Consider the following 14,047-nt stretch of genomic DNA (forward strand, 5'->3'; position numbering starts at 1 on the left):
AGTCAAACTTTAGTGCATTTTTTGTATATGCCTCTGTTGACCAATTCAGTAAAATTAGTGTTAGCCCAGATTTCATCCCTGTTTCTGGAGTTCTGCACCTGGCCTGCTTCTTAGTCCTGAAGCAGGGCGTAGATCATACAATAGAGTGGTTTGACTAGATTTCAGATTCTGACTTCTGCTGCACAAGGGATTCCAGTGAACTAAGCATACAAGTTCTGCTTTCTCTATTGCAATATTCAACGATTTTAAAAGCTCCCAAACATGAATTCTCTTTCAGGGAGAGCAGAAAGAGGGGTTTGGTTTGCACTCTCAGAAATGCAGTGGAGCTTTCAGCAAAGTGCCTTTCATTGTGTCTTTGCTGGAGATGCACGAGGCGAGAGCAGCAAGTGGGGCTGCACAGCGATGGTAACTGGGCGAGAGGGGAAACCTCGCCGTGCTTGGTCCTTGAGCGATGATAGAGGAGACAGAAACAACGGTCCCCACCCCTGCCTTGGGCCGGCCAGGGCTGTTCCGAGCCTGCAAACCACTGCAGCATGGAAGCGTGTCTTTTTTTTTTTTTTTTTTTTTTTTCCTTCAAAAAGTTTTCAGGAAGTCTGGGGGAGGGGCGATGCTGTTTCTTTTTTGTTATAATGGGCCCCTTTGTGGAGATGGAGGAGGAGAAGCGATCTGTGTGCCGGCGAGGCGCAGGCTCCCCGCTGCCTGCCAAGGTAACTCGCCAGGGCTCCTAAAAGCGGCGGGGCCCCGCGGTGCGGGGAAGGGAGGGCGGGCTGCGGCATGGAGCTGATGGTGCTGCTCAATGCCCTGGTCACTCGCCTGCTCTTCGTGCTGCACTCGCTCATCGGGGTTTGGAGAGTGACCGCCGTGAAGAAGGAGCCCAAGTACTGGCTGCTGGCACTGCTCAATCTTCTCCTGTGCCTGGAGACAGGGCTCACCCTCAAGTTTAAGCAAGGCAGAGGCTACAAATGGTGAGCATATTCCGCCGGAGCCCCTCTTGCTTCTTTGCATGTTCCTTGCTGCAGATGCGAAGCTGCCCCCCGAGAGCAGGGGCTGCCCTGTCCCGGCGCTGCCAGGCGCTCAGGGATCGCGTTTGCTCTCCGGCTGCTCCCAGCAGCCAGGGGTGGAAAGCTGGTAGAGTTTGGCTAGTCCACTGCCAGACAGAGGGCTTGCAGGAGGGGCAATGGTACAGCAGACTACGCGGGAGGCACTCTGTGCGGCTGTGTGTGTCTCTTGCTAGAGTCAGGAGGTGGATGCTGTGGGGCTGCAGCGGGCTGGGGGCACCGGCGCACCTCCTGAGCCCGGCAGGGGCACAGGGTGCGGAGGGACCCTGCAAATGCCCTGCATTTACACCCATCCTGCCGTGCCCTGCATTGCACCTCCTGCCCTAGGACTGTATGCCCCTGCTCTCCTCCGTGCAACAGTGCTAACACCACGCTACTGCATGAACCTAAACTTTGTAAAAAAATAAAAGATGAGTAGCAACTCTTTTGATACAGCAAGAGTGGCTTAACTATTTGGATGTGAGAGGCTATTCCAGAGAAGAACTTTCATGCGTGAAAGGCTGCCCGAGAAATGAACAAAAAAGTTAGTCATAGCAGAGCTTGGCCAAGCACATGGGGTTTTACATGCATCTAAAGAATTACTGCTGTCATCTACAGCTCATCAGCGCTCAGGCAGCCAAAACAAAATGCTCTGTGAAAAGGAGGCGGTCACGTAACTAATTCTCAAGATTTCACTAGGACCTTTTATTGTTAAAAACTCAAACTGCAGGCAGGCCTTCAGACATATCCAGTACTAGAGAGCCCTGGAGTATTTCCATGTTCTTAAAATCCTGCCCATTGCAACCTGTGAAAGTCATTATAACAGAAGGAGTGTTGTGTGACAATTCACGCAAGAGTTCCATGCTCTAAATTTAAATGCAATAAAAGCGGTGATAAAGTCTGGGACACTGGAAAATTGAACAACACCAGAGCCTCAAATGCAGTTATGAGACAGGCAGATTGAACAGCACCAATTATTTTGGGAGAGGAGGCAGCAGCAGAATCTTCATGAAGCAACACTTGCAATGGAGCTTTTAAAAAATCCAAACAAAAATAGGAACCAAAAGCACATCCATGTTAGATGCATACGTAGAAGAGTGGGCTAAATTTATCTATAAGAAAATTTTGAAAATGGATGTGGTCCAACACTTCAAGCAGCAAAATAAAAGTACATATATAGGTGAGACCTGTAGACAAATGGTCAGCATCTATTTCCATCAGGGTAATTTTCTGCTCCAGTGGAAAACAGTCACAGAACAAACATCATCAGCATTTGTAGAAACAATTCCACAGACAATCACCAATCCAGGCAAGGGGCAGACTATGCAGCAGGACTCCTGCCTCCAACACCCTCATATTCTCTGTTCATTATTGACAGAGGACTGTTACTGATTACACCAGCATAAAACATTTAATGGCACATGTGGAGAAAAAGTCTTCTTGTGAGCCTGGCCATGTAATACTTCCTCTAGATTGCTCCTTCTGAAAGAAAGGCAGGGTTAAAGCCCCTGAAGTCTCTTGGCCTGATGTGGTATCATTAGCTCAGTATTGCTACCTGCCAGCTGGATGGATTTTTTGTGTGCTGAAGTCCTACAGGAAATACTGTAAAATGTTAGTTCTTCCATTCAAATGAGAGGTGTGTTCTCTCCCAAAATAACCAGGCTAAAAACCCACACAATCACTAGCCTTTTTTTTTTTTAGGGGAAAAAAAAGCTAACAACAACAACAAAACTCACTGTCAAAACAAACAACACCCCCTCAACCTGAAAAACAAAAAAACACAATTAAAACCCAAACTATCTTAGAAGGGATAGTTTGAAACATTCCAGAGCAGCTCAGCAACCCAGTAATTTCCCTAAGCACCAGGATATTTTGTTTTCCTCAGTACTTAATCTTCACTGGAAAAGTCATGATTACCAAAATAAAGGTACGTTCAACATAGAGACAAACAGTAAATGCAACGACATTTGGCCAAAATGTTGCTGCAGTTGCATACTTATAAGCAGTTTAAATTCATTGCAGAATGTGCCAGTGACAGAATAGAAGGAAGCAAGCAAATGTCCCGAGCTGGACCCCACTGCCAAGCCTCAGGGCATTGCATCAATGCCCAGTCCATACTGTAGCATGCAGAGCTAGATACAAAATTTGTGGCATTGCACCTCATTCCTACTGTATGCAGAAGTACAGAATTACCAAAAAAACCCACCTCAATCAAATGTCATGTGTTTAACAAGAAAACAGCAGCAACTCACTCTCACAAGCATCACTACTTGTAGGAGTCATGAAATCTCTCCATTACTTCTGAATAAACCCAGCTAAAGAAGCTGAAGATAACAAAGCTTCATCAACATCCGTTATTGTGCTGGTTTTAGTTGAATAAATGATTTTTGTGGGTGCGCTGGCATTTGGCCAGCACCAACCCATCACAGTTATATAGAAGACTAGCAAAGAGAAAAGAACTAGAGAATTCTACCACTGCTAGCACAAGTGGGGAAACAAGGCCAAGATCCATTTCCATAAACCCATTTTAAATGCACAGCCTGCAACTAAAAGATCTACTGAAGCAGTGCTTGTTTTAGGCAAACTGATGCTATTTCTACCTTTCCTGTGTCAATGCACAGGATTGTGAGTAACCTTTATCTCAGCATCACTCAGTGAAGTGACTCAATGTATTAATTCACTCTTCATGAAATCAGAAAGAGCATGTTAGCTACAAGCTTTTTAAATACAGAAAATGCTGTGATAGAAATACCAACAGCAAAGTGCCTTTGGTCAGTTCTTAAAAAAGAAATTTTTAATAAATTTCCATATATGACCTTAAATGGATGTACAGATAAACCTATTATTTATAATACTCACACAGCACAAGCAATCCAGCAAGAATAGCAATTCTTATTGACAATTACCCTATTTCTTAATATCCCATATAGTAAAGGCACAAGATACCACATATCCAAACATTATCTGCATTGGAAAGTATTTATGATGTATCATAATACCAAGATATCTTTTCTTTTCCTTCACAGGTTTTCACCAGCAATATTTTTATATCTGATTTGCATAGTACCATCACTATGGCTACTAGAAATTCATCATGGGACTCAGGTATTTAATATGAGACAAGATAGACTTGTTTGAAATGGATGCATTATTTGATGGGTTGGCTTCAAGCATGCAGACAGAAGTCTGCTAAGTCTTGTTCCAGTTCTCTCTTTCATATTGGTGGGTGTCCCAGTCTAGCTACAGCTATATTATGACTATTGTGCACTTCCTAATTATCAGATAATGAGCCTCTTTCCTAGCTAAAAATGAGACCATTTATTTGTATTTATCTGAGGAACTGAGGACTACAAGTTTGAAAAACACAGCCTTTCACCCCCAGGTTACCAGCATGAATCTTGCTCAGTAGGGTAAAAGAACTACGTTGCTTTAGAGGCCTTTGCAAAATAAAGTGAGTTTCACAGTGTTTAAAAGCAAATGCCACAACTTCAAGCAAGTTAAAATTGAGACAGGTATCAGTGAAAGGGGTCTTAAACTCGGGTTACCTCATGTTTGCTGCAACATAGGAGAACACACAGATTGTTACCACAGCTGGAAATATGTCTGAAAAGGTTTATATCCTTCCTTTCTTTGTGCCACATAATAATCTAGGAGGGGGGGAGCTGGATTCCAATTCAGGACTAAAGCACATGGTAAAATTTTTAAGGGCAAGTGTTCTGGGGTCAGTTAGGGCCAGAACAGAGCCACTTGATCCAACAGGTCTCCCTGAGTCAAGCTCATGCAGGTTAGTTTCAAGTCCCTATAGCACTTCCATGCAGTGAAAAGGAAATTTTGTCAGTGCCCATATTTGCACATATGCAGTGTCCTACATCCATAGCAGTAAAGGTTCTGATTGGAACAAGAACAAAAAGTAACAGAAGAAAATACATAAATTAGACTAAGAAGACCTAGTGCCTCATTTTCTCCTTTGAAACATTGTTAGAGTCCACAGAAGCATAATCAAATATTCAAAATTGTGTTTACACTAAAAATGCCTCAGGCTTTTTCTAAATACAGCAGCAGGAATTTATTGTCTTCTTGTTTTCCCAAATCTCCTTAAACAGTCATAGACAGGTAATGTGGATATTGAGAACATTTGTCATAGTTAAATCTGGTCCAAGAAACAGGCTAATTCTGTAGTCAAAGGCAGCAGTTTATTTCCCAAAATGATGTTAGAACATGGCATACTTTGTTCTTATTGATATACTGCTATGGTGAATTAAAGAGGGAGTATATCAAGTTAACAGCTTAGTTTCTACCTGGAGAGATAGGATAGAGAGTTCTGGAAACACACAATCTAACAGATTCAAAAACAATAGCTCCAGAAGGGGAGCAGCTTTCCTAACAATTAATCTCAAACACAGAACTCAGACTAGCACTACTCTCCATACTGATGTATTCCTGGGATTTCATTATTTAAATGCAAACAGAATGGGTAATTATGTGGTCACTAGATCCACACTTTTAATATGTACACTATGAAAACAGTGTGTGGTCTTTAAGGCAGTAGAACTTTGATCTTGTGTTGAATCTTTACCAGGAAGCATCAGCTGCTCGTGTCACTGCTGTTATTTAAAGCAGGTGCTAATAGGCAGTCTCTCTTCCTGAAGACAGAGGCAATTCTGCCTCTGTGTACTGCAGAACTGGACATATAATGCCATTCATATATCAAAGGTGAAATACTGACTGCATAGAAACTACTGCTTTGTGGTAATGTATTTGGGGATGAAATATATGTTTAGGAAAGATGATAAAGTCAATTGAACTGTACAGAGTGAAAAAAATTGCTGTCTGCTCTCAAGGAAATTGAAACCATTTAATCCATTAAAAAACCCAAACATTCTTCCATAATAATATTCAGGATCTCAGGGCTCTGTTACCTTTGCAAATTCCTGGTGTGCCACTGCCACAGAAAGCAGTAACTGAGCATCTTTTGCAGGGCTTACCCAACTACCAGGGCTCTAGCTGATGCAGGCTTCCAGTCAGGAATAAGACAGACACTGGGTAAACCTTGTAATTATTTTTAACCACCTTAGCTTGAACACTTTGGGGATGTATTGAATATCACTGTCCATTCCCTCAGCCTCATTCTGAGGTGGGATTCTCTTACCAGCTAAAACTATACCATAATGAGCTCCTCAAAGTGATCTTATATCTTTCACCATTCCTTCCTTCCCATACCCTTTATATTCATCAATTTGGAAAACAACTTCGATGATCTTTTTTCATGTTTTACATTTCAGCTTCGCTGTATGAGCAAAATGAAGCAGTCAGGAGTGCTTTGAATTTCTGACATCACATGTGTTTCCATAGTGACAGCCACACTGTTTGCAGCAAAGCACAGACAGCAAGCCAGGTACCTGTTGCTTGGCAGAGGGCCTGCTCCAGGAAAGGGCTGGACTCTTTCAAAATGTCCTCAGATTGACAGCCTCTGTGCACATTAATAGGTTGAGGGTACTCCACCCTAATATTCAAGTGTCAATTTTACACCCCAATGCTGGCTCCATTATGAAAAGTTTTACCTAACCTCAGTTTTATATGAAAATAATAGATTGTGAAAAAGGTGCAAATAGAAATTGGCTGAATTAGATTGGTGTTTTAGGTGTCCCCCATGCACTGGCAGTCAGTTTCTCTGCAGGCCATGCTCTGGGACATCACCATGTCATGCAACAGCATTTCCATTTTGATTAGATGGCTTATGAATCAGTAAGTTTCATCTCAGAAGAAACGAAAGAAAGTAAACAAAGTCAGAGTTGATACAAAATGTGTACAGCCTCTTCCTTTTATCTTTGCATAGAAAAAACCTGAAAACAAAAACATTTTTATTTTGCTTGGTAAAAAGTCAACATTTAGGACTTACTGGGGTCTAATAATAAAAAGGCAAATCATGCTTATTAAATGCCCATGAAACAGTAAAACAGTATTCACTTGCTTCTTGTCACATTCCCATTTAGTCACTGCACATCCATAACTCAATAAGTAAATATGCCTGGCACCAACAGTCCTATTTACATGCATATACATGATGTAAATAAAGGCTCTTCTCCAGATTTTCAAAGATCATTTCACAATCACCACTTATTAAATATTCAGAGAAGAGCAAACCCAAACAAGATATGAACATACTTAAATGAAAAAAACCAGAAGCCTACTTTAAAAAAAACAAAACCAGGAGATTTCCATTTCCTTCCTAGAAGCAACTGAGAAGAGCTGTGGACTGGCTCTGAGCTTGCCAATCAGTCCAAGATCACTAAGTCTTGCTCTGAAATAGTAACCCACCTCTCAGCTGAAAGTACTCACAAAAATGACATACAAGGAAAGACACCTACCAAAGACAGCAATAATGTGAATTAATTTTCTTAGAGGTACTTCCTGCACCTTTGTGCCACTAGAACAAGAGAAAAAGAGCTCCCCTGCAAGCCATGGCATGGTTTCTTCTGCCTCCTTCTAGTGGTCAAGCTGCTGAGTCCTGCAGCTCCTCAGCCTTGGATGTGAAGTTCTGTGCAGGTTCATGGCTGCTTTCCTATTACCATGCCAGAGCAGGCAAGGGGCCAGAGGGGTGAGCTTAAATGCAGACTTAATGACAAATCAAAGGCTGCCAGAGTCAGCCTTCCTCCTCCTGCACAGGTTAGTCATCCCTTTGCTCTACCCAGGCTACTTGTTGATCTTCACTTAGTATTCTGGGGTGGTTAGGACAGTTATGCAGTATTTTTAAGTTGTGGTCACCTCAGGTGTGTCACACAGCCAGTGGAAGTATTTCAGCCTGACTTTGACCTTGGGATGGGTCTCCCTAGACTTAAGGGTTTTTCTGTAGGCAGCAGATACAGATGCCTCTCCAGAGCACCAATTAAGTTACATTTCCAAAGTATCCTCTGAACAAGCCATTCCCTCTCTCTCCTCTAGTTGAAGGCCAAACCCAGGGAGATTAGCCCTACAAGGCTGTAGCCAGGCAGAGAGTACCAGCCCCTCCATCTCACTGTTTCCATGCCCAGAACTTTAGACTAAATGGAAACATCATCTTCCCCACATCTGTGTGTCAATCTTTCAAGACTCTCACACCCACTGTTCAAATAAAACAAGCATTCAGCTTAAGACTCTTTACCGCCAACTCTAAAAGCAACAAGCACTGACATTTTTTCCAGTTTTTTCCAGGCACAGGAAATTTATCTGCCATAAGGTCAGACAAGAGGCAGCATTTACCCAGCTACTGAACAACATCAGAGACCAAGCAAAGTATCAAAGTAGAATCTGAAATTTCCTGAAAAACATTGCTCTGATATTGGCAGGCTTTATGCTGAACACAACTACTCAGTATGCTCTCAAACACATTCCAATTGTTACAGAAAATCAATCCCCATGCAATAAAATGGTGGGGGGCCCAATGGAGAAATGCAAATCATCTGCAATTCTCTGGCAAAAATAGGACAGGATAAAAGTCTTTAGTAACAGCATGGTTTGATTTTCTAATTATCCTCTTTTTATTACAATGGAGAGAGATGTTATGGATTGTTATGAAGACAGATTTTGGAGCCGTGCCGCCCAGCTGCTCCTGGGCCAACTTTGGGTGTGAAGGTAGAAAGGCAGGACAGTGCTGCAGAGAGAACATAGTCCCACCACTGGATTACTGTAGTTGGAGTAATAGTATGTTTCAGCCAACACTCAATTTCCCAGATCATCATGTACTTGCAGGAAGTAAAAATAGCCTTTATTCTATTTCAAAGGGATAGGCAACAATACAGGTCTAGTTCTTTTAAATACTCCTTTATTTCACCTCTCACCCTATGAATTTCCATACAAAATAAGGCACACCAGGGGCAGGAGAGGTGGAGGATGCAACCCAAATATCCTACCTCATTTTCAGCCTTGAGGGAAGTCATACAGAAAAATGAAAGTGACATTTTCAGAGAACTTTTTCTGGATAGTAGAAAACAGAAGCAGATATTTTGAGAACAAGTTTTTGTTGAAGGCCACTCCATTGGCCTTTGAATTTGCATTCTCTTCTGCAGTACAACCCTGTATTTTCTTAGGAACATACCAACATATCACTCTTGTCCTCATGAGAGGAATTCCTCCCTTCTGAAGAAGATCTGATGTTTGCAAAGGTCCTCACTCTTAATTGCATTAAGAGTGAGGACCTTTGCAAACATCAGATACCCTCTGCAGTTCAGCAAAACAGGATACAGCCATAGAGCACATCTGCTCCTGGGTGGGATGTTTACACATGTGTCATGTTTTTGTTCACAACAGTACTGTGGCAATGAGCCTGGGGCTGTTCAGGTCAATGTCAGCAATCAAGACTTCAATCAATCCAGAGAGAGCAGTCATGGAAGTGAGGGAACAGATCACCACATCATTCAGACGGTAGGGCACCTTTTCCTGTTTCTGGTAGAGATCTTATGACAATTAGAGATAAGCACCTTGTGAGTAAAACAAAATAACAAAACAAAAAACCAAACAAAAAAAGGTAAAAACCCAGAGCATGTATATTATCTATATTTGTAATTTAGAAAAACACATTTTGAAAATACAGCATGCTGCATACTAACTATTGTTGCTAAAACCAGTCTCTGTGTAAAGAAGAGGCGGCCCTACCATTCTCTTGCAAATCTCAGTAACTGGATTTAGAAAGTGCCTGGGTAACAAGTCTGCAAAGCACAACGCTCAATTGAAAAATGAGGATAGGAGGAGTAGTACACAGAGAAAGATTTGATATTCATTATCCAAAGTTTGTATTAGAGTGCCTTTATAAACCAGGCCTGCGAGATGGAAATTGTTCTCATACAATGTGAAAGAGAACAAAAGCAGGCTCAAAGACAAATACAGTCTCTGACAGTATGTCTAACATCAGTCTCCTGAAGTTACAGTACATTATTGTTGTCTTTTAAACAGGCTAAAGTCTTTGTCAATCAGCTCTCCACAATCTGTGAGACTGTATGGACCCTGGCCCTCCACCAGACTTTTCTACTGCTACTAGTAGTTGGGAGATGGCTTCTCCCCATTGGAGTTGAAATCACCCGGGATCAATTGTCTCAGCTGCTTCTCATGTTTGTAGGAACAGCAGCAGATATACTTGAATTTGCTAGTGAGACCTTGGACATTGAGGATGTTCGGTAAGGATGTTTTGCTGATGATATTTGTGTAATGTGCAGTGTTCAGACTGGTAAAACTGTTTCCCATAGAAAGCAGAAGGCTGCATTCAAGGCCTCTGTGTGCCTGCTCTTGCCTTTCCCCCTGTGAAAGTCCTGTGAGCTTTGTTGGGGACTACTCATGTGTTGCCAGCAGAGAAGCATGTCACATCATCACAATGAAAGGGTTCAGGGAGCCAAATGAGCAGCCTGACTGCCAGGAGCTCTTACAGCTACAGAACCTGAAGCACTGGATACGCAATAAGCCTCCTTCAGGTTAATGAATTGTTTCAGATGGGCAAGGAAGCAACTAGAGCTGGCTTAAGTGATTCATTATCCAAGTTGCTTCTTTGGTTATCTCATGTGTACTTCATGGTAGAGTGACAAAGTGTTCAAAGATAAGAAGAAAGGGAATGGCACAGTCTGGTGTGAATTTTCAACACTGATCTCTCCCAGAGAAAGTAAGCTCACCTCCCCCTCACACTGCTGAGAGATGAGCTGTGAACATCCATCATAAGGAAAGAGTCACAGAAAAGGTTCATCCTCTCTAACAAATACTATTTTATTTTTTTGTAAATATCACAGCAAGGCTTTTAGAGCAGAAAAAGAGTCCTTCCCACTTGGCAAAGAAGCTTCAGGCTTGCAAGGAATGTGTAATCACTACAAGGGTAAAGATATCCCCTCTGAGCCACAGAGTCTATCCTCATATGCTTATTATTGTAACATTAGCTTCAGATATTTAGTGTAATTACACAGCTGGAACATGTAAGCCTTAACAGCAAAAATACCATACAAAAAGGTGCTTCTGTTTTCCTTAGTGTTGCATTGTAAAAGCACATAAATAAACCAATCACTGTTTCACTCAGCTACCCTTTAAATGATTAAAAACACTACAGGAAGCTTTTTTGTGATCTCATAAGGAAACTGCATCTTCATTGTTACCACTTTTCCCCCTCCCATAGGAAGAATTACGCTCTCATAAATGCAATTCTTGCTGTATGGACCTGGAGTATGTTACAGTTTCCACTTGATCTTGCAGGTTAGTACTTGCACACAAACAAGAAAAGAGAAAAAATGCCCTTAAGTTTTCGTTGGTACATCTTGTGGTTGTGCACACACTACATACAGGCTGTACTAAGGACTTCTGGTGGAGAGGAATTCATATACAACAGCTTTTGAAGAAAGCTCATTGTGGTTTCTTTTGAGGAAATACTTGTTTCTGGCTAACCTCTGATCTCTCTCATTGAGCTGTCTACTTTCAGGAAAAGGAAGAAATGATTGCACTATTGTGTTGTTCCAGTTGCCTGTTACTGCCTTAAACTTCACTATGTGAGCTCTCATGTTAGAGCTGGTCTATTATGCCTCAAATCTGGATAGGTCCTAGACCCTACAGAGAGGCAGGCACTTGTGAACCACAGAATAGCACAGCCAAAAGCACAGGAGAAATTACCTATTCGCTAGAGACCTAAAGGACCATATTATGTTGAGACTGTATGATGTTATCTTCATCTAAAAGGGCCAGCTATTCAGCCAGCTCAGGGCTGTGTTTGTTCCTGGGCAGAAAAGGCTTCTCCCTGTCCAAAAAGAACAATGAAAGTTGTCTGGAGCATCATCTGTTCCAACCATTTTGGCCTCCAATCACAACAAGTTTGCAACAACTATAGCAGTCCAAAAATGCATTATCCTCAGTACCATCTATACAAAATAGATTTCTAGGCTAACACACTGACTAGAACAATAAATTTAAAATTCCTGAAAGATTATTTTGTTCATTAGTCTTTTCTACATGGATGCTGCTAGGCTTTGTTTCCAACAGGGAAGTTATGAAAATATTTCAGCATTTCAGCTCAGCAGCTCACCTCCTAAAAAATCAGATGCAATCACATTTCAGCTTTATCATAGCTAAAATTCCTGCTACTGCTAAAATATATTCTATTAAAGATGCACAGCAGTCAGGTTTAAAAAACCTCAACCAACCAAATAAAAAACATCCTATATACATCACCACCACACAAATAAATTCAAATAGCACTTAAACAATCTGTTTATTTTTTTTTCCTCTAGCTGTTGCTTTTCCATTTATTTAATTACATCTACCAGTTAAAAATTAAATTACTGAACACCTATTTCCCTGAAATTACTATGGGTACAGTTCATTTTAGGTAGTTCTATACAGTTGCACAGATAGTACTTTTTGTTCAAGCATCAGAATGTTTATTCACACATCAAACATGAGGTAAAACATTTTTAGGCAGTTATTATTAGACTACAGTTAGGACTATTAAACAGCAATGGCACAGAAGCACATTAAAAAATTACCTGCTGCTGAAGTTTGGCCTAATGGATTCAGCAAATTTCTATATTTTACAACTCATTTTCCATTTGAGTCTCATCTCTTTCTCCCCCCACCCCAGCATTGACTCAAACAATAGCATTCTTTTGGCAAGCTGCAATGTTTGGCACTTGTTACTGCATCACAAGTGTGATGTTTTTTAAACCGATGAAATCTCCCTGTCGAAGAGACAGGTTAATTAAGCTTTGTGTATTTCTGTGAGATACAGCCAAATTTCCCCCCACAAACCCTTCTGATGCTCCTTCTCTGGACACTACACCATAGGGGGCATTTGAGCCCACCACCACCTCTACTGCCAAGGGGAACCCATGCATGCAAGTTCCAGCATTGTATGACATTGGTGTCCACAAGGCTAAGAATAAGAATCTGTGCCTCAAGTCTTACAGGGCAGACAGAAACCACATAGTGCTCAATATTGCCTAGCACTGACAGGCCTTATTCTTACTATGACACATGAAAAAGGCAATGGTTATCTAGTGAATATTTTTAAAGCACTGTCTTAGCGTGGAAGAAAGTAAAGTGCTACAGCACTGGCTATTCCTTTTCAGCACAGTTTTTTTCTTAAGGATGCATACTGGTCTGGCATGTTGATTTACCAAATAAAAGATCTGGGGAAGTTGTAAAGAATCACTAGGTGATCTATTTCTGCTTTTTGTTGTAGAAGTGTATAAATAATGGTATGTTTGAGGCATACAAAAGGGGAAGTGTTTAATCCTGTTTGTCAGACCACATAAGTGCCTCAGGTGAGTTCAGTGTCTTTTGCTGAAAAACATCCCAGAAACTGGATATGCTATAGGTTGCACAGTTTACAGGTGAATGCATTTATAATCCAGAGTACTCTGTATTGTGAGTGCCCTTTAGGCCAATACACAAAATTGTTTTAACGTGACTGTTTTCCTTGCAGTACAGCATATTGGCTGCAAACCAAGCACGTCGGCCAGGCGGATCCCCAGCCTGCTGCTGTGCAGGTACAGTGCAGAACTCTGGAACATTGGCGTCAGCCTTTTCATACAGGATGGCCCCTTCTTCATTGTGCGTTCAATTCTCATGGGCCACTTCAGAATATTCAATCAGATGCTGGTGTTTTTTACAGCTAAGAATATCTTAGTTGTGACTCTGCAGCTGTACCGGCTGGCAGTGATAACCTTAGACTTCCGTACCACCGTTCTGCAGAAGAGCAGGAAAGGAGAAGTCTGTTGCTGCCCATGTGAGCCTTATGAAGCTCGTGCTCATGCTACTGGTCGCCAAGAGAATGAAATGAAAGAGTTTGTTGCTGTTCCTCCAAAAGAGGAATCCCAAGCTCCTTCAGAAGATCACTGAGCAGTTACTGACTTGTAAGAGGTTGCATTTCCCACAGCTTCTTCAGAAGGGCTTTGTCAGTTTCTGTGATCAAATAGATCTTGAGCGCCTAAGTCATCTTTTGCATCAAGAGAACATTCATTTCTTCTAAATTGTAGGGGAACTTTTCTCAAGCAAATTCTTAGCAATGGGAC

The 14,047-nt window shown here is 41.6% G+C and overlaps 1 protein-coding gene across 1 annotated transcript; it reads left to right on the forward strand.

Moving 5' to 3' along the window:
• The first annotated feature begins 774 nt into the window (after positions 1-774).
• TMEM26 (transmembrane protein 26) lies at positions 775-13,886 on the forward strand. Its single transcript, XM_066555065.1, has 6 exons — positions 775-965; positions 4,064-4,142; positions 9,324-9,437; positions 9,966-10,186; positions 11,164-11,240; positions 13,459-13,886. The coding sequence occupies exons 1-6, from the start codon at positions 775-777 to the stop codon at positions 13,872-13,874; spliced, it is 1,098 nt and encodes a 365-aa protein (XP_066411162.1). The 3' UTR covers positions 13,875-13,886.
• The last annotated feature ends 161 nt before the right edge of the window (positions 13,887-14,047 follow it).

This window comes from Molothrus aeneus, chromosome 8 (genome assembly GCF_037042795.1).
Source record: "Molothrus aeneus isolate 106 chromosome 8, BPBGC_Maene_1.0, whole genome shotgun sequence".
In the NCBI taxonomy this organism is placed as follows: Eukaryota; Metazoa; Chordata; class Aves; order Passeriformes; family Icteridae; genus Molothrus; species Molothrus aeneus.